Below are 23560 nucleotides of genomic sequence, written 5' to 3'. Positions count from 1 at the left end.
AGCCAGGAGTAAACCCTGAGCACCGCCGGGTGTGGCCCAAAAAACAAAAACCAAAAACCAAAACAAAAACAAGAAGTAAGTAATCTCTGAGCACTTTGCTTAAGTAAGCCCTGAACACTGCTGGAGTGGTACCTCCAGCATCCACCCTTGGGGGGTGGGGTGGGGGACAACAATAATAAAAAAAGAGGGGTCGGAGGGATAGCACAGCAAGTAGGACATTTGCCTTGTAAGTGGTCAACCTGGGTTCCATTGCTGGCATCCCATGTGGTCACATGAGCCTGCCAGGATTAATTTCTGAGTGCAGACTTAAAATCAAAAGTAAAGGCAACAAAAGTAAAATAAGCACATTGCACTGTATGAAATGAAGTAGAAGCAGAAAGACCAATGAGGTGGAAGTCACACATTTTTGGTGTAAAGGAGAAAAAGCTTTCTAAGATTTCACACAAAAAATGACAGGCAGCAAAGAGGGTCACTGGGGGTCAGGCCAGAGCACACAGCAGATAGAGAGTTTGTTTTGCATTTCCACATGGTCCTCCAATCCTACCAGGAGTAACTCCAGAGTGCAGAGCAGGAGTAACCCCTAAGCACCACTGAGTGTGGCTCAATCCCCCTAGATGCCCCCCCCAAAAAAAAAAAGTGTCACTTGGGGTTTCCAAGTTAAAGCCAAAAGATGACTTTCAGAGGATATGGAATTCACTTTGTTCATCAGCCAGTTGGATGGCATGTAACTAAGATTCCTTCCAATTTCTTGCTTTGAGTATCTACTGGATGTCACTAGATCCTCTAACAGTTACAAAAGAGAAACCTAAACAGTTCTCTACTTGGAATAACAGGAAAGAGAAGCACTGCTTTGAAGCTAAACCAGAAGAAGGAAAACTCAGGCTCTCTAGAAACTTTGCCCTTTATACACACAGATTCCCCCACACCACTGGAGTGGTAGTAAAACTAAGAATGGGAAAAATTTGAGTTAAAAAGAAATTTAGCTGCCAATTAAAGCTTAAAATGTTTCAGTTTACATATACTCTAGGCACAATCTCACCATGACTCAGAAGTTGTCGCTCCAATTGGGCCCTCATTATCAACTCTAATACTTAAGCAAATAATTTTAGCTCTTAAATCTTTAAGATCCAAATCTTGAAAATCTGGAACCAACTGGGCTAAATAAAATAGTTGCTAAAAATTAATAGGATGTTTGATCTTGGCAACAAGAACAACAACAACAACAAAAACAACAAGGGTTATTTTGGATTTAAAACCAAAGTAAAGGCAACACAAGTAAAATAAATACACTGAACTTTATGAAGAGCGTTCTCTACAGCAAAGGAAACCAACAGAATGAAAAGACAATGGGAAGAAGACATTTGCAAGCCATACATTTGATAAGAGAATAATTTCTAAAACAGACAAAGAGGGCCAGAGAGACAGCACAGCAGATAGGGTGTTTGCCTCGAACACAGCAGACCTAGATCTGAGCCCTGGCATCCCATCTGATCCCCTGAACCTGCTAGGAGTAATTCTTGAGTGCAGAGCCAAGAGTAACCCCTGAGCATTGCTCTGTGTAGCTGCAAGCCAAAAAATAAATAAAATATACCAAGATTTAAAACAGGGGGCCGGAGAGATAGCATAGAGGTAGGGCATTTATTTGCCTTGCATGCAGAAGGGCTGTGGTTCAAATCCTGGCATCCCATACAGTCCCCCGTGCCTGCCAGGGGCGATTTCTGAGCACAGAGCCAGGAGTAACCCCTGAGCGCTGCCGGGTGTGACCCGAAAACAAAACAAAGAAAGATTTGAAACAAAGAAATAACCAAAAGATAAAGAAAAAGAAAACAAAACAAGACAAACGGATAACACTCAAATTTAAAATGGGTACAGCATTCAGCATTTTCCTAAAGAGCCACAAATGATCAGTAGGCATATGCAAAAGTAAAAACATCACTAAAACTTGAGGAAAATGCAAATCAAACTCACAGAGAGATCCTACCTATACCAAATAGAATGGTGATCACCAAGAAGACAAGAACTAGACAGCAAATGTTGAAGAAGTGAAGGAAAACCCTGCACTGTTGTTGTGAGTATAAAATTACTGTATAAACCCAGTATAGAAATTCCTCAAGAAATTATAAAACAAGGGCTGGAGCAAGAGTACAGTGGGTAGGGTGCTTGACTTGCAAGTGGCAGACCCAGGTTTGATCCCTGATATCCCATATGATTCCCCTGAGCAGATCTAGGAGTAGCCCATGAGTATCGCCACGTATATAGCCCCTCTCAAAATTTAAAATGCATAAACACTTTAACACAGTGGTTCCTCTTCTGTTACTCTATCCTCAAATAACTATATATGAGGTTGTGCATATTGCACTATACTTGGTTTATTATTATTTTTTGTGTTGTGTCAGAAATTAAATCAAATCCAGGGCCTCACACATGAAAGGCAGGTGCAACCCATGGAACCATATCCAGCCTTAGCACGGCTTTTACAAGAGAAGCATAGACACTGTGGATGCTTCATTAGAATAACTTTCAGGGTTCGGAGAGATAGCATGGAGGTAGGGTGTTTGCCTCGCATGCAGAAGGACGGTGGTTCGAATCCCGGCATCCCATATGGTCCTCCGAGCCTGCCAGGAGCGATTTCTGAGTGTAGAGCCAGGAGTAACCCCTGAGCGCTGCTGGGTGTGACCCAAAAACCAAAACCAAAACCAAACCAAAACAAAAAAGAGTAACTTTCAAATAGATATTGAATGAAAAAAATGAGAAAAAAAAAAAAGAGTAGTATAATATGGCACAAAGGGAGGGCTAAAAGAGAGACTTAACTTTGGTACCTTTAAAATTGCAGTTCAAAAAAATTTAGGTGTCTTGAACTTAAAAGCCTGGGTTTGATCCCTGGCATGATCCCTGCCAGGCATCTCTAGGAGCAAGCTCCTCACCCCCACCAAAAGAGCCATGTCCAATTGGGTATGGAGGTTAGGATGACTCTCTCTCTGGGCAGAGACAGGCAAGGCCTTGGGACTAAGCTCCCAAGCTCCGTGGCGTTCTCTCCTCTTCACAGAAGTTTCCAACCAACCCTCAAAGAGAAACTTCTCCAGGTCCAGGTGTCCATGTAGCAAGCCACATTATCCCTAGTAGTAAAAGCTGGGATTGCATACCTGCAGCACTCACTCCCCTCGGTTTGAAGGTTTTACAGAAAATAGTTCCAACAGGGAAAGGAAACAGAGCATGTACACAAGACACAGCATTTCAACTGCATCCAGAATAGCTTCCTGGTTATTTCAATCAGGCCAGACGAGAACAGACTGGCAAACAAAATGTCATTTGTAGGCCCCTAGTGAGCTTTGCTGCGTTTCCACCTGTCCAGACAATGAGAAAGGATGCCTTGGGTCATGGACAGGTGGGCCCCATGATGCCAGAGACCGGGTCATTAGAGCACATGGGCAAGACAGAGCAGAAGGCCCGGAAAACATTATTCAGCATCTTGGTCTGTCCAGACTTTGCAAGGCACAAGCAGTCTTTGTACCCACTGGCAACTCACCTGGTGGCGTCAAAAGGGGACAGTGGCGCAGAAGGAAGGAGGTCAAAAGAAACAAAAGGTGCCATAGGCAAAGAGGGGAGCCTTCCATAAAAATACGGAGCAGCACCCAGAGAGCACTGGGGTACGAGTGCTATGTGCTGCTGCTGAGAGCCTAAAGGAAGCCCAAGTTGGGTGCAGCTTAATTGTTCTCAAGTCTTACAGTCGGAATCAGGAGCCTGCCTCTCTCTGCGTAGGCAATTTAAATTACTCAGCTGCCACTCTGACCACATGGCACAACTCTAAGCAAATTAAATTTCTTGGGTTTATTCATTTAAGGCAAAAAAAAAATTCCTAGAACACAGTTGTCTTGTGGGTACATAATGAAGTCAGCTTGTTTGGTTATCTATACTTCACCAGGCTCCCAAGACGCTAAAGGGCAGATCAGCTGAGCAGATTTAACGGGAAAGATGAAGACAGCTCAGAGGCATCGGCACATGAGATCTCAACCTCAAACAGATCCAGACCCGGGGCTGGAGAGAGTGCAAGTGGCTGAAAGCATATTTTGCAAATAGAAAGCCCAGTCTTGATCCCAACGCTGCCTGGGTCCTCCACCCGCTGAGGGAAGGACCCTCAAAGCACAACTGTATCCCCCATCCCTAATCCTCTTGAAAATAAATCCTAGATTTAAAACTGGATGCACTACCCAGCCACAAAGCAACTACAGTCCCTGAGTCTGGCTCTTTATGTCTTGCCTGAGCTAGACACACTTGATATAGTACAGTTTGTCATCTGAAAGAACACAGAACCTACACTTGGCCTCTCTCTCCAACAATGTTGCATGTGCACACAAAAGACCAAAGCTCCCTTTATACTGCCCACCCCAAATCCATCAGGACTGGGGGTCTGAGGCCATCAGCAGCTCACTCTAAGAAGTAACAATGATCTTCTTAGGAGGAAGCATTGAAGATGCATCAGGCCAAGCCTTGAAGAAACTTCTCATTTGTATTTCAAATGACCTCATTTTGAGTTCTCTTATCCTTGGCTTATAATCCTGATTTTTATTCTATTTTTGGGCTATACCCAGTGACACTCAGGGTTTACTCTACTCTGAATGCAGAAATCTGTCCTGGTGGGCTTGAGGAACTATATGGCACAAAGGGATGTTGGGTTGACTATTGCAAAACACAGGCTTTACTTGCTATACTCTTTCTCTAGCCCTCTTATCCTGATTTTCAGATTTTACTTCTGTTTGGATCATTTGATATGTCTCTGGAAATCTATTTCCTAAGACAGTAACTTAGCAGCCAAACCTATGCCAGAACAAGACCAGAGAGTTTGATAAATTTCTAGCAATTCAGGTTTCCTGCTAGTCTAAGAGCTTAAAAAAATCTACACATAAAAATATGTGTCTGATTGCATATATGCCTACTAAGTCCACTCAACTGCTTAGTGGGGGATAAAACAGTGAGGGGAAAGATAGAAAAAGAAGCAAATAGCAATAGTGGCTAAGGAGAAAGAAAGGATGTTTAGAAATTACAATAGAGTGCAGGGATGTTTTAAAATCATAAGAAAGTCCAGGAGATAGCTTGAAGAGCTGGAATACATTCTTTGCATGTAAGAGGAGGCTCAGTTTTGGTCCCTTGAGCACTGCCAGTAGTAACTCCCGGCGACCCAATTCCACACCAACAGTAACCCTGTACACCACCATAGGTGTGACCTACAAACAAAAACCAGTGGTAGTACTCTGTAAGAAAAAGAAAAAAACTCTTATTTAAAAAAAAATGGGGTGAGGGGGGAATAAATAGAAACTTCCTCAAAGAAGAAATACAAATGGTTGGGGCTGGAGCGATAGTACATTGGGCAGGGACTTTGCCTTGCATGCAGCTGATTGGCATCCCATATGGTCCCCAGAGCCCGCCAGGAATGACTTCTAAATGCAGAGCCAAGAGTAACCTCTAAGCACTACGAGGTCTGACCCAAAACCAAAACAAAATAAACAGACAAAAAATTAAATGGCCAAAAGGCATAAAAAAAAAAAAAAGCTCATTGTCTAGGAGATGCAAATCAAAACAACGAGGATATGAAAGGAAAAGTACCCACATTCGCTGCTGCAGGGAATATCACCTGGTCCAGCCTTTTGGGGAAGACAATATGAACAATCCTAAAAATTAGGAACTGAACTTCCATATGACCCAGCAATTCCATTCCTGGGAATATATTCAAAGGGCCCAAAAGCACAATGCAGAAAAGACAGCTATAGTCATTGCTCTTCACAATAACTAAAATCTAGAAACAACCCAAGAATAGATGATAAAGGATAAAGGAGCTATGATACATATACTATATGGAATACTATGCAGCTATAGGAAAAGATGAAGTCATGCAATTTATTGCTACAGGGATAGATCTGGAGAGTACTATGCTGAGTGAAATTCATCAGTGGGAGAGGCACAGATTCAGAATATCTAGAATATTAAAAAAAAAAACTTCATAGGGAAATATCTATTGCCCAAATACAATAGAAATGAAGAGTGGGAGAACTGGTCTTCAGTAGAAAGCTTGCCACTGGGGCAGCTTGGGAAAGATAAGTTAGAGATGGAAACAGTAGGACAATGGGAGAGAGGAAAAGTGCCTGCCACAGAGGCAGACTGGAGGCCAGAGGGAAACTGGGGACACTGCCGAAGGGATTAGGTGCTGGAACAATGTTTGTGTGAAACTCACTCAGAAATATCTTTGTAACTTTGGGATTTATGGTGATTCAATAAAAATTTAAAACTCCTCACAAAAGTCAAGCACTAAAGTTCATTTGCAAGGAATTGTAAATGCAGAATGAGAATTTCCGCTCCTCTAGCAGGAGACACTTCAAGCAGAGAACAGCTAAGCAGTTCAGTTCCTGGCCTATCTTAGCAGTGTACAACCCCTGTCTCTTACACCCCTCCCCACCTCAGAGCCTCACCTGGCAGCCTCACTGTGGATCCCTCTTCTCAACTTTATTTTTCTCATTAGCACTCCTATTACCAACTACCCATTGTACTTAGTGTCTTCTTTTATTTCTCATCCCCCTAGGGCTTTCTAGAATGTCAGTTCTAGGAGGAAGGGGTTTTCAATTTCATTGACTGCTCCTCTACTGCACTCTGAACAGTGCTGGTAGCAGCCATCGGCCATTCAACAATCTAGTTGACTAATAATAAAAGTATGCTTCCATTTTTACATTACTGCCAATTATGTGAAAACACCTCTACTTGCATACCAAACACAACTGCCAAAGAAGGAGATAAACTACCTGTTCCTTAAGTCATAGAAAATTACTCAACCTAAATTTTTTTTGGCAGAGGTGAATGGGAGGGAGATTTGAGCCACAACAGTGGTGCTCAGGAACTAGTCTCAACTCTGTGCTCAAGAGTGAGCCCTGGCAAGGAGCTGGATAGTACAGTGGGTAGGCTGTTTGATTCCCAGCACCCATATGGTCCCCCAGCCCCTGCCAGAAGTGAACCCTGATCTCAGAAATAGGAGTCAGCCCTGAGCACTGCCAAGTGTGGTTCCCAAAATTAAACAAACAAAAAAAGTGAACCCTGGCAGTGCTCTGGGGACCATGTATGATGCCGGATGTAAACTGAAAGTCAGCAGATGAAAGACCCCATTTTCTCTCCATCCTTCAGCTTACATCTGACTGATGCCAGTCCCCCTGCCCCCCTCCCAAAAAAAAAAGGAAAGAAAAAACAAAACTCCAACTAAAGCACTGGGGCTGCGGTGAGAGCTCAAAGGAAGGTGCAACACAGTTTTGCAATCATGGAGTCCTGAGTTAGAATCCCAGCAGAGCAAGTCCTTTCCCAACAATGCTGGATGTGGCCCTGGTGACTGCAGAGCACCACCAGGTCCAAGACACATGGCTCACCAGACAGAGTGCCCTGACTATGGGCCTACACTGCCTGGGAGCAGCCCTGGGCTCCCAAGAGCATCTGCAGAAGCGGGCTCCTCCCCTCTAAATAGAAAAATCTTCCATAAAATCTTCCAGTTGTTCTCCGCACCTGTATACAATGGAACAAATGCCAGTCTTCTCTTCTAATCACCTACATTCACTGCTATGAGCTTTTTGTTGGTGTTAAAAAAAAAAAAAAAGACAGTGTAATAAAAAAGAGTAGAAGGGAAATTCCCATCATGCTAGCAATTTCACAAATACCACAAAATTCCAACATGGTGCTTGATGGAGCTAAATGGAACCAGACCATTTATGAGAGGACAAGGGCAGATGCTGGAATGGGGGTGGGAGGGATGGGGAAGAAGCTAGCTCTACCAGTAGTACAATGCTCTCTGAAGAATAGAAATAGGGGTAAAAAGTGATAAAAAGTATTCCAGAGAGAAAAATAAAAGCCCTTCTGATGAAGAAGGGTGAGAAGGAAAGGCTATTAGAAAAGCCTGCTTTTGACTTCACTAGCGCAAAGAAGGAACAGGAAAGGAAGTGAGGAAAGGAAGAAGGTAAAAAGATAGGGATGATTTGGGGAAGAGTAAAGGGGCACGAGGTGGAGAGGGAAATGCCCATCCTTGGAAAATTATAAGAGGAAAGCTGGATGAGAGAGGCAAGTGTGAGGACACTGCAGAGTACAGCAGGGAAACAAAGAGGAACGCAGAGAGCAGGCTCCTGCCTGGAGGGAGAGACAGGGTGTGAGCAGAACTCTGCCTGCCAGTGCCCCAGCGTGCCAGGTCTTCCTGGGAGAAGCAGGAGGGCATCACAAAATCACTCAGAGAGGCCAGGCTGCGGGTAACACTCAGGTCTTCTCCACACATGAACACTGCAGAACCGCAATTCTTTCTGCTTCTTCTCCACAGTACAGGAGGGTTCTCTGTCACTCATCAAGGCCACGGAAATGACCACGTTTTTAATATAGGTCAACAAAATCATCAAGAATTTTCTCTTTTGTGTATTTATTTTTAATTTGTTTTGTCTGTGGGCCACACCCGACGATACTCAGGGTTTTCTCCTGACTCTGCACTCAAGAATCACTCCTGGTGGTGCTCAAGGGGACACACGGAATGACCTGAACCCCAGATCAGCTGTGTGTAAGGCAAATGCCCAACCTGCTCTACTATTTTTCAGGTCCACGCATAAGAATTTTCAATCAGATATAAAGGTCAAATGAATTTATTCAGGGCTGCCTATAAAGTAAGTGAGCTTAATTTTTCAAATATGGGAAAAACACATTACTGACCAGACTCCTTAAGACCAGGGGACAGTTAGGACCAAAGTTGTGTCTCCTGTGTATGTGCGTAGAAGCCACTTAAATAGAAATTCCAGGCTCCACTTTGTCCCCAGAAGTAGGAGTGTCACATTCTTGTCTGGAGTGGGAAGGCTTTTGCTCAGCAAGAAGAAATGTCACAGGACGCTGGTTTATATACTAAAGAACAATACACACTGTCGAGTTTGTGTGGAGCCATATTTAGCCAGTCAGCACAAAACTCCAGCGCAGACTTTTACATCTAAGTCATTCTTCTAGTAGGCCCAACCCTCAGGGGTTAAAGCAGCCCCAGCCTCAGGGCAGTGGACCAATCAGCGTTCCCCTAGATGACATCATGCCTCCTTGGGCCTGCCTGCTGGAAAGGGCGAGGTGCCTGGGACCTGACCTAGAAGGGGGCCTTGCTGCTGCCACTTCAGAGGTTCTCTGGAACACCACTGTCCCCACCGCTGCCATTTCAGACCAAACCAGGGCATTCCCTGACCAGAAGTGGAGCTTGGCTTGTACAAAATGCATACAAAGCATGTCCCTGCTCTTCACTCATTTCCCACTTGTTTAATATTTATGAAAGCTGATTACAAAACATACATTTATCACTTAAGCCTTTTGCCAAGTTTTAAATGACTCAAATGTTTATGCTAAGTAGATAACAGCCTTCTGTGGTTTGCTCTTTCATAAGCGGACTTCAATTCCATTCAAAGGCAGGTTATGTCAAAGACCTATCTGACGCCATAGACTTTTTATACATTCAAACAGCAATGAGACCAGAAAGAATGATTTTTGTGCTTCCTACAAGGTATTTATTTCAGACATTAACTGCTAGCTGTGCGTGTGTGCGTGCATGTGTATGTGTGTGTTTGTGTGTGCGTGAGTTTAGGAACACATAACTGGAATGCTTATACGCTGTCCACACTGCCAACTTGTGGAAAAGAAAACAGGTTTCTTCCCTGTATTTGGAAAGGCTTCAAATTAAATGATGAATTTTTCGTTTCCCAGTACCCCAAATATCCTTGCCTTCTGGTTTGCCTGCAAATGAAGATTCATTTACAATTTACTTCCCCTGGCCATGTTCACCGCTCCAGTACACAGCCATCTCTGCTAGCTCGCTGTTGACAGAAACAGTGTGGAAAATGCCTTTACTAACACGGGAGCTAGCCCCAGCTGGGGTGCCCAGGACAAGGTTAATATCATAAACCCAGGGGGAGCAGCTAACTGGAGAGGTGGTCTTTCTATACGATTTATAGAAATGGTGGCCTCCTGGGACTGAAGCATAGAATGGTAGGTAGGGAATGTATCAGAAGGGCACATAGAACAGGGCACATACCATTAACTAATAACTAGAGAAAAGTTTCAATAAGAATAAATTAATCTTATGATTATAGTCACATAACAAAATACTAAACACTTTAGAATGAAGATCTGGATCCAGATTAACAGCCACAGCCAGGGTGAGAGTTAGAATAGGCAGCAAGTAGGTAAGAAAAGACCATTCAAAGGGGCCAGAATGATAGGTCAGCAGCAGGTAGGGCACTTGCCTTGCATGTGGCCAAGTGGGTTCAATCCCTGAAAACCCATAAAGTTCCCCAAGCATGCCAGCACTGATCCTTGAGTACGGAGCCCTGAGAGCCCTGAGATAGATGTGGCCCAAACAGTAACCCCCCCCCCCCCCCCCCGCCACAAAAAAGGAAAAGCCCACTGTAAAGTAACAACTACACTAATACCAAATTTGGATACCATCAAATGTGAACAGCTGCAAACTGTGTCAAGAGCTGTAGGTGACTTTTCTGACTCTGTTTATTCTGAAAGTTGTATTTATGTGCAGCTTCTCAGTTTAACTTCTTTTATCTACCAAAGATCATTAAGTGAACAGTGCTTTTTTTTTTCCTGGAGAACAATAGAAAAAAATCTTCTGCAGCTAGGATTTGAATCTCTTCTTAGACTGAGCTATTTTAAAAGCAAACTCTCAGGGCCTTTGATGTCCCTACATGGTGCAGCACATGCTTTGCATCTATGATCAAACCTTGGGTTTGATCCCCAATATCTCCTCTCTCTCTCTCCAGAAGCCAAAACTTTTACTTCTTTGTTACCAAGACTGTAACTGCAAGATAGGAAGAAATGGGTGAACCCCCAGATTTCTGACTAGAACCACTTTCAGTGGTTGCCTTGTCTGGGGGCTATGAGGGGCTGTCTTAACCATGTAAGCCAGAGGTGGCTCCTAGATCTGTCAGATGTGTCAACCTAGCACATCATTTCAGCCACCCCCCACCAGCCAAGGCAGCTATGTAGAACAGGATATGAAGAAAAACAAACAGCAGCCAGGGCTTCGGACTCCTCTCTAACCTTTCCTCTCTGGGAGTTAGGCTCATTAATTTCTCAAAGAACACAGTGGGGCTCCAGGTTTCCAGGCTAAGTGGAAATCTTTGTCTCTTGGGTGGAGCAAAAAGGGAAGGATAGAGCAAAGAGGGAGGGGAAAAGGGTACAGGTTGAGGGGTTGAACTTCACTGCTTCCTCATCTCTCCCTAACAGACCATCCCCAAGAGCACTCTTCCTTTTCTTTCTTCTTCTTTTCTTTTTTGGTATTTGGGCCATACCCTATGCAGCTCTGTTTAGGCCTTACTCCTCACTCTGAGCTCAGGGACCACCCTGGAGGGAATGGGAGACCATATAGGCTGCCGGAGATCAAAAATGGAGGAGCTGTGCGCAAGGCAAGACCTCTATCTGCTGTACTATCTGCTCCAAGCACTCATTTTTCTTCAGGGCCCAGGCCCCATTCATTCTCCACAGTTACATGAGTAATAATAATATTAACCAGGTATAACAATAACCAGGTATAATAATTACCAGGTACAATAATAATAAAGTAATAATAATATTAACCAGGTATAACAATAACAAGGTATAATAATTACCAGGTACAATAATAATATTAACCAGGTAATACTGACCTAGTCAATATTAGTAGTCAAAGTTTCCTTACCCACAATGGAAACCACTTAGGTACTTAAGCACACACCTGATTGGTTAACAACAGCACAGAAACAGATTCAATGGCTTGTTTCACAAGGATACAGTGCAGCTTCCTGCAACTACCCATGACCATGGTGGATATGGGTGGGGTCTCAGGTGGGGCTGGGCTCAAAGCCAGAACCTGGCTTTTGGGTCTGGGCCTGCTACACCTGCACTGCCTTTAACACACATACACACACACACACACACACACACACAACGTGCATGCGTTTCACACACACGCACACACACCACGTGCATGCGTTTCTGTGTGAGGACCCCAGATTCCCAGTCTCTGAGGTCCCAAGCTTTCTTTTTCCTCCAAGCACACTGGAGAGGAGCTGAGCTGCGCCACCTCCAAGCCCCACTTCAGAGCAGCCTTCCTACCTCCTGAGGATTGAATGATGACAGTGGAAAAACAAGCAGGATGAGGGAAAGCAGGCAGAGGTCAGAGGCAGGGTGGGGAATAGAACAAATGTCCTGCCCCACACAAGCCTGCTAACGCTTAGAGCCAAACCCTGTGGGGAGACTTCTGAATTTCCCTCTTAGCTGGAGAAAGCCAAGACTCCATGTAAAAGAATGATGCAAAACCAATGTTGAAGAGTTACTACATATAGCTGCCCAAATTAATGCAAACTTAACCACAGCTTCTGATTCTTCCCAGCCAGACCTCAGTTGTGGGCCAGAGAAACTGCTTAGTGGGCTGAGTGCATGCTCCTTCCTATGCCGGAAGCCCAGATCCCTGGCACCACCAGGTCCCTCCTGATTTCCACCTGCACCATGCACTGTTGGGAATGACCCTGGAGCACTACTGTATGTGGCCCACAAATAAACCAACCAAAACGACAGGGGCTGGAAATATCTAGGGCACTTGCCTTGCATGCAGCTGACCTGGATTCGACCCCCAGCGCAGTATATGGTTTCCTGAGCCCGAAGTGTAGCCAGCTTGAGGCTTCCCACCCAAACGAAAACGAAAAAACAACAACAAATAAAATAGGAAACAACAACAACAATAGATTTCACATGTCTTTCATTTGTCTTTAGCTTTTGATGGCTTGACCACAGAGCCAGTATGGCCTTGAGTGAGGCCTCCTGGGCTCCTTAGCAGCAAAGGGAACAGCATACGAACTTCCTCTCACTCACGTGCCAAGGATAATGGTTATTAGCCCAAGAAGCCAACTTCAATTAAGCTGGGTTGCGTTGGCTGGGGATATGATTCAATAGGCTGAAGTACATACATGCTTTGCACATAGAAGCCCTGGGTTCAATCCTTGACAATGCGTGTTCCCCAGAGCACAATCAGGAGCAACCCCTGAGCAATGATTGAGGAGTGGCCTTTGAGCCCTGGTCAGATGTGGCTCCAAAGCCAAAGTTATAAAACAAAAACAAAAAAAGACTGTGCTGTGCTCTGATGATTTCATGGTTCTTTTCCAAGAGAAAGCAGTCGTACTCACAGGACTGCCTGGCAGGGTTTCATGTTAACAGGGCATGAACGTGCTGTGTGAAATATCCCAGCGCACTGACCACTGGGCGAGGGCTGTGCTCAGGACAGAGAGCCATCAGGAAGAGCAAAGCCATTGCTAAAGCAGTCACCAGAGCCCATTTGAGGAATTGTGAGATAGCAAACAAAATACTCACTTCCCAGTTTCATGTTCCAGGCCCTCTCACTAACTGATCCCAATCGCACTTCCTTCCTTCCTCCATTCTTGGTCTCACAAACTATGAAAAAGCAAATGACTGCAGTTTTCTGATGAGGCCTTCCACCTGCAGCGCCCCTTCCTGTCCTCACTAGCTCCCACCTGATCTGTACCAATCACCTGGTTCTTGAACTCCCTGTCACATTTACTCCTCTTGTCCCTGCCCACTCTCACCTGGTTGTCACCACCCACCCCACTCCCACCGAGTCTCTTTTCTAGTGGCCTTGCTGCTTCAGATCTTTGGGAACCTGTCCTATCCCAACCCTGCTGCTACAGCAGTGGAGCTGTTACACACACACACACCACATGTGCGCACGCACATGCATGCCTGGTGTCATCTGGTGGGGTAGCAGCCACTATCATACTGGCATCTCATCTCGAAGAGGTTCTCACCAACTCTTGGTTTACAACTAGTGAAAACCTTCTGCAGGGAATTCCTCTGTTCAGACTAAACAGTCCCCAACCTCATGGAATCCAGAGGTAAGAGAGGGAAAGATGGAAAGAACTGCCCCTCCATACTCCCACCCTGGAAACGGGATTAGCTCTGGTTTACATAACTTCGCAGCTGCAGCCCAAATAGAGCTGGGCAGGGCATTCAGTCTATGGATTGCTCAAATGGCCTCGTCAGCTGTACTGCTCCTCTCCTCTCCTCTCCTCGGAGAGCTAAATTCATCTCTTGGAAATGGTTTGGGACACAGACCCCATCCACTTCAAAGGCAGCGTTCTCCCAGCAAGATGCATGTAAGGGGCACTCGAACATTCCCTGAGCGTTTACCAATCTCTGAGGAACACATTCCTTTGCTCAGCAAGGCAAGTCGCAGGTCATCGAAAAATATTTGGGTAAATATTCCCAGCTCTTCTGAAGCACCGGTTAAGGCTATGAACGGAACCTGGCCAGAGCTTGTGCGTGTTTTCCCCTGCTAATTTCGGTTTCCCCGGCCCTCTGCTGCACCAGCCCCGGTATGCAGCCAGGGAGGACACTTCAGGGGGAGAGGCATGTGTCCCACAGAGGACTCGTCAGGGGAAGAGTGCCGCTCCCCTCTCACTCCCTTCAGCAGCTTCTCCCTGCCCCTGCCTCACCAGCTTTTTAAAGCAGCATTAGGAGACGCAGGGGCTCCGTGGCAGGGCTGGGATCCGAGTAATTCCGCAAAGCATGTCATTTCTAGACACTGCATCTGCCCCAGTCCTGCTCTGCTGGCCCCCGCCCTCCTGTTAAGCGTGCGCGGACTGTCCTCTGAGATCCTGAAGCAGATCCTGCCCTGCTCCCTGGAGCTCACTTCCCTCTGACCACCCCGTCTGCCGGCCACATCCTGCTCTTGGGAGTCAGCCACACAGGGGGCCTGTGGTGGGCTGCGGCCACTCAGCTCTTGTGACGTCAGGAGGCCTTACCTCATCCCACTCGGAGGCAAAGGAGGGAGACTTCTCTAGCCTCTTCTTCCCGATGCTGCAGTTGGACAGGGACTCACTCCTGCTCCCCATGGTGGTGTCCTCTGTGGGGGAGCAGGTCAGGAGATCCGAGTCCGACTTGGACAAGCTGCGGCTGAGTTTGAGTTCAGCTTTGGGTCTGCTGGTGGGAGGGGCCCGGCTTCTGGCCCCACTCCGGTCTCCTTCTTCCTCGGCACCACCAGGGTGTGGAGATGGGCTATGAGTCAAAGTTTCGGGGTGCGATTGGCTGCTGGTGGTGGGCAGGCCCGCCGGGTAGCCGGCTCTCCGACTCTGGTCCAGGGCACAGGGTGGGGAGGCTCCGGGAGCCGGCAGACCCGTCTCCTCCAGTTGCATGCTAGTGTCCGGGCAGGTGCCCTGCGTGGCGGCCTCTTCTGGGTGAGCTGGGCCGGCGGCAGAGAGCAGCTGGAAAGGGTCCTGCCCCACTTCACACACTGGGGAGGAGCCGTGCAGGAGGCCCGAGAACTGCTCTGGCACTTGCCCGTCCTGCCCCTCCACTGAGTCCTGGCTCCGGCTGCTGCTGCTCCGCCTGTGGTCTTGGAGTAGACAAAAGAGACAGAGAAATAAAATAAATACATAAATAAATAAATAACTACAAAGTGGCAAAAGTCAACAAAGTTCCTGGGCAGCAAGTTAGATGGCTGAGCAAAGGAATTCAAAAGCTGAGGGGGACTGAGACTGAGGACTGAGGGCTGGGGAGAGGGAGAGAAGTGAGAGGAAGGAAGAAAACAGCTTCGTATTGTTCTTAATGTTCAATCTGTGCCCAAAGTGAGAGCATTTATGAAATTCCAAACACTGGTCTGATTAATGCTATCTGGCACCCTTCCCTTGCCCGTTAGATGTCTGTTAACATTAACGACCAGACCTGGCTATATAAGGCGAGAAGAAGTGCTAATTCTATCCTACACAGAGCTCAAAAGGGGAGAGAGTGAGTGAGTGAGTGAGCGTGGTTTGGTAAAAGTGAGAGAGAAAGAGCCAGCACACCCGCCAACCAGCAAGCTCAAGCGGGGGACTCCCTCCTGGATCCGTTTCCAGAAAGGCCAAAGTGTTATTTAGAGCCACCCGCCCTCCCTTCCTCTGGAGAGCAGCAACCGAGGGGGGAAATGAAGGTCGTGATCCCCAACCTGCAACTTCTGGAACTCCTTCACTGAAAGTGCAAACAAAACAGAAGAAGGGAAGCGTCCTTCCTCGGAGGGGCTACTCAGAGACCTACGCCTTGTCCTTCCTTCCTGCGGAGCACAGACTGCTCTTTTGTTGTTATTTTATTTTCATTTTTATGGGATTTTTTCCCTTCTGGGAACGTGCACATATCACTCCTAAAGCCTCCCAGCTGCTCCTATTTGTTTAAGTTCATCCTTAGTTGATCCACAAAAAACAAAATGGTCCAATTTGTCAAAGCCAAGAGACATTTGCAGTTCTCAAGATCTCCCTTAACATCCCAGAAACCTGATACTACTTGCTCACAGAGCCAAGTCCTACTGTCTACTCGTCCAAGATAACAAATCCCTCTGCCTGAAATAACACACATAACTTCCTAAATCACAATCCAGCCTGAGTCTCACTTGGGGACACCTCTGGGCACTGCCCTGCGGGAGTTCTGTCCCTAGAACTAGAAAGTTCAAACACATCATCAGGGGAGGAAATGAGCCCTGACCAACACTAGCTCACGTTCCATTTCATGTTCTCTGAAAGGGGAATCTATGGTGAACATGCCCAGTGAGACCGGTCCCAAAATGCTTGTGAGATCAGAGGCCTTCAAAAACGAAAGGGCTGAGGTCAACTACTGTCACAGATGAGAAATCAAGGCCCTGAGATAGTTTGTGGCTTGTCCAAAGCAGACTGAGGAGGTTCGCCTGCCTGCCTCTCTGCCTGCCTGTCTATTTTAAGGCCACAGCCAGCAGTGTTCAGAGGCTTATTTCTGGCTCTGTGCTCAGGGGACCGAATGGGGATCTGGGGATCAAACCCAGAGTGGCCCGTGTGAGGCACATGCCCTGCTAGCTGTCCTATTGCTCAGACCCCTGGAGGAGGTTTAACTTAGGTGTCTGAACACCAGCCTCTGGTCTGGGCTGTGTGACTTCCACATGAGCATAGAAAACAAGTGGTCTGGACTAGAAGGTCTTTAAAAATCCCCTTTAGTTTATAAAAGTGACAGACTCCAAGTCAATACCAGTGACGGGGGTGTTGACACTGACTGCCGCTTCTGTTACTGTTCACTCGTATATGGACTTGCTGGCAGCCCATTGGGATGGGAGGGATACGCTTTACCAACAGCACGTAACCAGGCCGCAGGAAGGCTACCATGGCAAGATTACTTTGCCTTGTTGACAACTGTTATCCCACGCTCTGGCAGCTCTGTTGGGGGGGCCTGCAATGTCACCATTGAGTGGCTGATTCCAGAGTACCATAGGTAGGTATGTTTACAGCTAACGCATGCAAGCCCTGGTGAGCACTGCAATTAGAGACATAGTGTGATGTCCGTCCCCAACAGTGAGCATGTGTGTGAGCACCAGTGACCCCCTCAGTGAGGCTACAACCAGACTGTGATGAGCAGTGAATGAGCACAGCCCCTAGTGATCACGCAGCAAGCACCACAGTGAACATGAGAGTTCTATCTGGGGAGCATTCTGCCGAGAATGCCGGCAGGTGCATAATCCTCGTGAACGCCACACACATAACAACAGTCACTGAGAGGAAAGGAGAAGGGTGGGAGAAAGAGCATGAGGGCAAGGCATTTGCCTTACATATGGCTGATCCTGGTTCAAAACCAGGCATCATGCATGGTCCTGGGCCTCTTAAGAATAATCCCAGAGCCAAAGCATAGAATAAATCCTGAGCCATAGCCAGTTGTGGCCCAAAATATGACCCCCTAAAGAAAGAGGGGGACAATAAAAAGCAAAAACAGATGCACTCAAGCGCCACTGTCCACTAGGGTCTAGCCCCTGGTTCTTCCAGACGGATTAAGATTGATCCCAACAAGCAGCTCTCCTAAGAGTCCACTGTTTTACATCTGAGACGCACCATGGCTCCACTCACCCCATCAAGACCTGTGGATCCATTCCCACAGGCTACTCAGCTCTCGGCAAGTCTGCAGAGCTTGAGGAGAGTGTGTATGTTGTGTGTGTAGAGCGGGCAGGAGGTTGTTTAAACCAATTAGCTACTCTTTAGCACTGGGATTACTTCTCCAGAGGAGCCTGGAAGTATGAACTTTGGCATCTCTCTTCTATGCTTGACTGCTTTGAGACTTTCATGCCCCTAAATCACAAGCCCTGCACCTCAGAGCAGTGAACAAGGCTAACCACCCGGAATCATTTATTCCAGGGAAGGAGAAATGCTGCATACAGAAGAGCTCCACACGGCTTAGCTAGGGTCCCAGTGAGCCCTGGCTTCAGGCTATAAGTGACACTTATAGCAACTGGCAGCCTGAACAAAGCTGCCCTGTGACACCACATGGAGGGGCCGCAGGAATGCTGACACACAGCCACAGCAATCTCGAGGGCAAACTGATGAGTCAACCAGGCTGGAAAAATCCCAGAGACCAGGAGCTTTTGTCTAGGTCTAGGTCAAAGGTCTAGTGTGTGTTGGCATGCTGAATCCCTGGTAAGATCATAAGAACGATTTCCTGAGCAATGAGATGGGAGTACCTCCAGAGCACTGCTGCATGGAAACCAAAACACTGTCACTTCTAGACTATACTAATGACCAACTTCCCATCGAGCTTAATTTCAAAGTATAATGTCCTTTTGACTACATTTGTACACTTTGGTAATTTTACTCCTGTACATCAACTTCTAGCTTCTTATTTAACACTGGAGAGGAAGATGAGTCCTGCAACAAAAGAAAACACCCCAATCAGTTCGGGGTGCAGCAGATAATCACGTGCTTCATATGTGTGATGCCCTGGATTCGGTCCCTGAGATTAAAAACAAAGAAGTCCTCCCCCCCCAAACAAAAAAACAGAACAGACCTGGAAGGCAGCCTGGCTCCCGCTGCCTGGGCGGACCCCAGAAGCAGACTTCAACAGAGAATGTTCTGAACACTGCTGTGGGAGCCCACAATGAAGGCCCTGTTAAATGACCATCCATTCATGTGAGCCCTCAATGAAGAAAGAGAGGAAGATGCCAAGAACTCAATACCCAGCAAATGCCAAGGGAAGGAAGTAGGCAGAGAGAAGCAGCAGAAACTTAGGGAAGAAGAAAATATGTCAGGACAGAGTTTGGGGATCATAACCTCATTATAGAAATTACAAGCTACCAATATTTTATGGGACCTAAGAAATCACACAAAAGGAATTCTTAGAATTATGATGTGCCCAGTAATTCCCTAGGAGAAAACACCTTGGTATTTGGAAAGCTTGTGAAGATAGAACCTTATAAGCTGGTGTTCTCTATCAAAATCCAGTACCTGTGGTTAGGTTCTATTTTGTGGCAAATGAGCAAGTGGGGTGGGGCCAGAGTGATAGCACAGTGAGTAGGACGTTTGACTTGCATGTGGATGACCCGGGTTCGATCCCCAGCATTCCATATGATTCTCTGAGCCTGCCAGGAGTGATTTCTGAGTGCAGAGCCAGGAGTAACTCCTGAGCACCTCTCATTGTGGTCCAAAAAAACAACAAAAAAAGAGCAGGTGGGAAAAAAGGTGTTCTTCTTTCTGTAAAGTCAAGACAATACTGGGTCTTAGTGGGACAAAAAGCTAACAATGAAATGTACCTTGAGGAGCCAGATTTTGTGCAAATGACTTAATTTTTCTGTACCAGGTATTCTCACCTAGAATTTGGGGGGATTTAATGGCATTTCTTAGGACTGTTGTGAGAACTACATGTGTAAAGCATCTAGAACTATGCCTGGCATATGCTGTTTATTTATTTATATTTAACGATTTTACATAGGTCCCATTATTACATATTTTTTTTTGTTTTTTTTTGTTTTTTGTTTTTTGGGCCACACCCGGCGGTGCTCAGGGGTTCCTCCTGGCTGTCTGCTCAGAAATAGCTCCTGGCAGGCACGGGGGACCATATGGGACACCGGGATTTGAACCAACCACCTTTGGTCCTGGATCGGCTGCTTGCAAGGCAAATGCCGCTGTGCTATCTCTCCGGGCCCCCATTATTACATATTTTTGTTTGTTGATGAGATCAACTACTTCTCTGTATTTCACAGATACGTGTCAAAGACCAAAGACAATGTACATGATAAGGATAGGCACACAGTACCTACATTGTCTCTGCTAAGGGGACAACTTGAGGCAAGCCCTAGAACTGTCCCAGACCAACCCATACTCTCAATAAGTGAGGACAAAGTACCTCCCATCATAGTTCACAAGACCACAAGAGACATAAAGATAAAAAACAGAGTCAGCATTAACAAACTACTCCTACTGGACTACAACTGTCTTACACAGAAAAAAGCTAGAGTTCAAAAAAAAAAAAAAGCTGGAGTTCAAGGCAAACATTAATAGGTGCTTTATAATACAAAGTATAAACCACAGGCCAGAAAAAGAGTACAAGGATTAAGGGTTACTATATATAGCTTAATTGTATGCAGTTTAATCTCTGGCACTACATGGTCTCCAGAGCACTGCCAGATTGGCCCAAACCACTATTTCCCTCAAAAGACAAGAAAAGTATAAACTAAGTACATCAGGAACAGAAAGGAAAGAGTGATTACTCAAAACCAGGAGCCATCTCAAAATGAAAGTTGTCTGATGGAGGGGACTGAAGGGGAGGGGAGGAGAGGAGAGAACTTGAAAAGGCATAGAAGCAACCCTTAGGCCTGACACCTTTCCTTCCCTCTGATGGGAACCTCACAGATTCCAACAAGCCTCCCATCCTGCCCTGGGTGTTCCTTCCTCATAAGCAGCTCCTCAAGGAGAGAAATAGGAGGAACAGGGCTGGGGAGGTTTTTTCTGACTCTGCTAGATACCAAGGCAGTTGCTATACTGAGTAGGATATGCCAGCCAACTAATTCCAAATCCCTTCATTCTAGGTGTTCGTTTTCCTCTTACCCTGCAAAAGCAAAGGGCCACTGGGCTGCATTTTGTTTGTTTGTTTGTTTATTGTTTTTGAGTGACACCCAGCAGTGCTGGGGTTACTCCTGTGCAGGAGACCATATGGGATGTGCGAGGTGGGGAGATGGGGTTGGGGGGTCGTGTCAAACCCTGGTCAGCCCCACCTGCAAAGCAAAGGCCCTACTAGTCCTGCTATCACTCCAGCCCCTCTGGGCTGCATTTTAATCACTAGGTGCTCCACAAGGAACTCAAAGATTTCTGAACAATTACCTTTTAACATTTACACATGTCAGCCACCCCAGCCCATTTAAATGAGGGCAGAGAAAGGTAAAACTATTTAGAGTTTAACCACTACTCCAATCGTAAGAAGCTGGGGCTGTGGTTTCCTAGCCAGTTCCACATTCGTCTGTCAGGTTATTCTGAAACAAGACCAGAGCCCTAATTGCTCAGGAGAGCACCTGGACACTGCTGCTTATGGAGAATCCCATGCTTTCCCCAGAAGGAAGATGCTGAGGAGGTTATGCAATCCTTTGCTATGATTTAGCAGAGAGACAGACAAACTGACTAAGAGTCCATTCTGGGTTCAAAGCAACCAAAGAAGTGGAGTGGGAGCTGAACTGGGGTTCAAGACACCCCAGCTACAGTCCAGTGACTCCCCTTCTCTCCGAGGTTCTTTTAAAATGAATGGCAGGTTGCATTCTCTAGGTCCTAGAGAGGTGGGGGAATACCCAGCCTGTGGCTGAAAAAGGCCCAAATCCCATTACTTGGCCCTGATGCATGACTGGACAGATAAAATATGCTTCTTGTTGGCTGCATGTGGCCCATCTGCCCTTACTACATGGCTCATGAATGACATTTTTTCCTTCTTTTTTTATTTTGAATGACATTTTAAGTATATAAATGATCCTGAGCAGAAACAAGGTCCTCTAGCCCTGCTTAGGATGTAGTATGTTCTGAAGCTACAGCTGAATAATCCTTCCACCTCTGATATTAAGAGCTTCAGCAAAAAGCAGGGCTTCTTATGAAATGGTGTAACCTCTCAGCCCAAAATTTATTTTGGATGCAGTCAGGGAAGGGCTTAAGGCCCAGCTCTAACACCTAATTTCCTCATATATTACACAGGGATAAAAATAACCCCCACCCAGCAGATTGGTACTGAGATAGGCAATGACCTAATCCACTGTAAATGAACGGAGCACAGGGCTGGCCTCAAAGAAGTATTTTGCAAGGGCCAGGGAGATAGTGCAGGGTCAAGGCACTTGCTCTGCACCCAGTTGACCCATTTTTTTCTTTTTTTTCGCTTTTTTTGGGGGGCCACACCTGGTAACACTCGGGTTACTCCGGGCTCTGCACTCAGAAATCGCTCTTGGCTTGGGGAACTATATCGGATGCTAGGGGAATTGAACCGCAGCCAGTCTTAAGTTAGTGCGTGCAACGCCCTACCTACTGCTTGCGCCACTGATCTGGCTCCAAGTTGACCTCAGTTTTAATCTTTGGCACCCCAGATGGTCTCCTGAGCACTGCCATAAGTGTTCTTTGAGCACTTCACCAGAAATAAGTCTTAAGCACCTGAGAGTATGAGCCCCCATTCTACAGAAGAAAATTTTCAATAGATGGTAGTTATTATTCTCACTTTTCATTTATGACCATTTCTGTCGAGACCTCTGTGTAAGGAACCCTAGCCTAGAGCCCATGGCTAAGGGAGGGCATTAGGTTCAAAAAGCCTTTTGGTCACCTGTATCCACAATTGCCATGAAATGTTCAGAGTAATGGGGAAATTGATAGTGGTGGTGGCATAAATTTGCCCCTCTCATTTGAGACATAGTTTCACTAGCATCCTCTGAATCCCTCAAAAGACCACCAAAATTTCTGTAAATAAAAACTATTTCCTAGGGGCTGGAGAGATAGCATGGAAGTAGGGCATTTGCCTTGCATGCAGAAGGACAGTGGTTCAAAGCCCAGCATCTGGGCTGGGAAGGTGGTGCTAGAAGTAAGGTGTTTGCCTTGCAAGCGCTAGAGTAGGACGGACCGCGGTTCAATCCCCCGGTGTCCCATATGGTCCCCCCAAGCCAGGAGCGACTTCTGAGCGCATAGCCAGGAGTAGCCCCCGAGCATCAAACGGGTGTGGCCCAAACCCCCCCCCCAAAAAAAAACAATAAAGTCCAGCATCTTCTATGGTCCCCAGAGCCTGCCAGGAGCGATTTCTGAGTATAGAGCTAAGAGTAACTGCCAGGTGTGACCCAAAAACAAAAACAAACAAACAAAAAAACTATTTCTTAGTTACCAAGCAAATATGCTGAGGTCTATTTATTCCAGGCCTTCTCAATCAGTATAGGGATGCTATTGGAGATAAGAATGTGAAAACTACTAAAAAAAGTCAGAGCATCCGGCCCAGAGCCAAGACCACTTGGTTCTAAAGATAATCTTTATATCAAAACAAAACCCGATTTAGGCATGCAGTAAACAGCCACACAAAAGACCCCCGGAAAAAAGGAACTGGGCATTCAAGCCACCAAGCTGCTTTGGCAGATTCATGAGTCTTTGGGAAATTAGGGCATTGTTGAATCTTAGGCCAAAAATAAGTGACGTCTCTGGTAAAGATCAATATGTATTGTAATAATCATTGTAAGGAGGAGGTCAATGAATTCCAGAGAATAATTCAATGATTACCTATA

The 23560-nt window shown here is 46.2% G+C and overlaps 1 protein-coding gene across 3 annotated transcripts in view; it reads right to left on the bottom strand.

Moving 5' to 3' along the window:
• The window catches only part of ANKS1A (ankyrin repeat and sterile alpha motif domain containing 1A), a 220569-nt gene that overhangs the window by 54290 nt on the left and 142719 nt on the right, over positions 1-23560 (bottom strand). For all 3 annotated transcript variants that reach the window (XM_049765237.1, XM_049765236.1, XM_049765238.1), the window contains exon 11: positions 14829-15418. In XM_049765237.1, the coding sequence (XP_049621194.1) occupies positions 14829-15418 (590 nt within the window). The remainder of the gene's footprint in view (positions 1-14828; positions 15419-23560) is intronic.

This window comes from Suncus etruscus, chromosome 18 (assembly GCF_024139225.1).
Source record: "Suncus etruscus isolate mSunEtr1 chromosome 18, mSunEtr1.pri.cur, whole genome shotgun sequence".
NCBI classification, from domain to species: domain Eukaryota; kingdom Metazoa; phylum Chordata; class Mammalia; order Eulipotyphla; family Soricidae; genus Suncus; species Suncus etruscus.
Note: the sequence above shows the minus strand (reverse complement) of the source record. Positions and strands in the feature narration are given on the sequence as shown.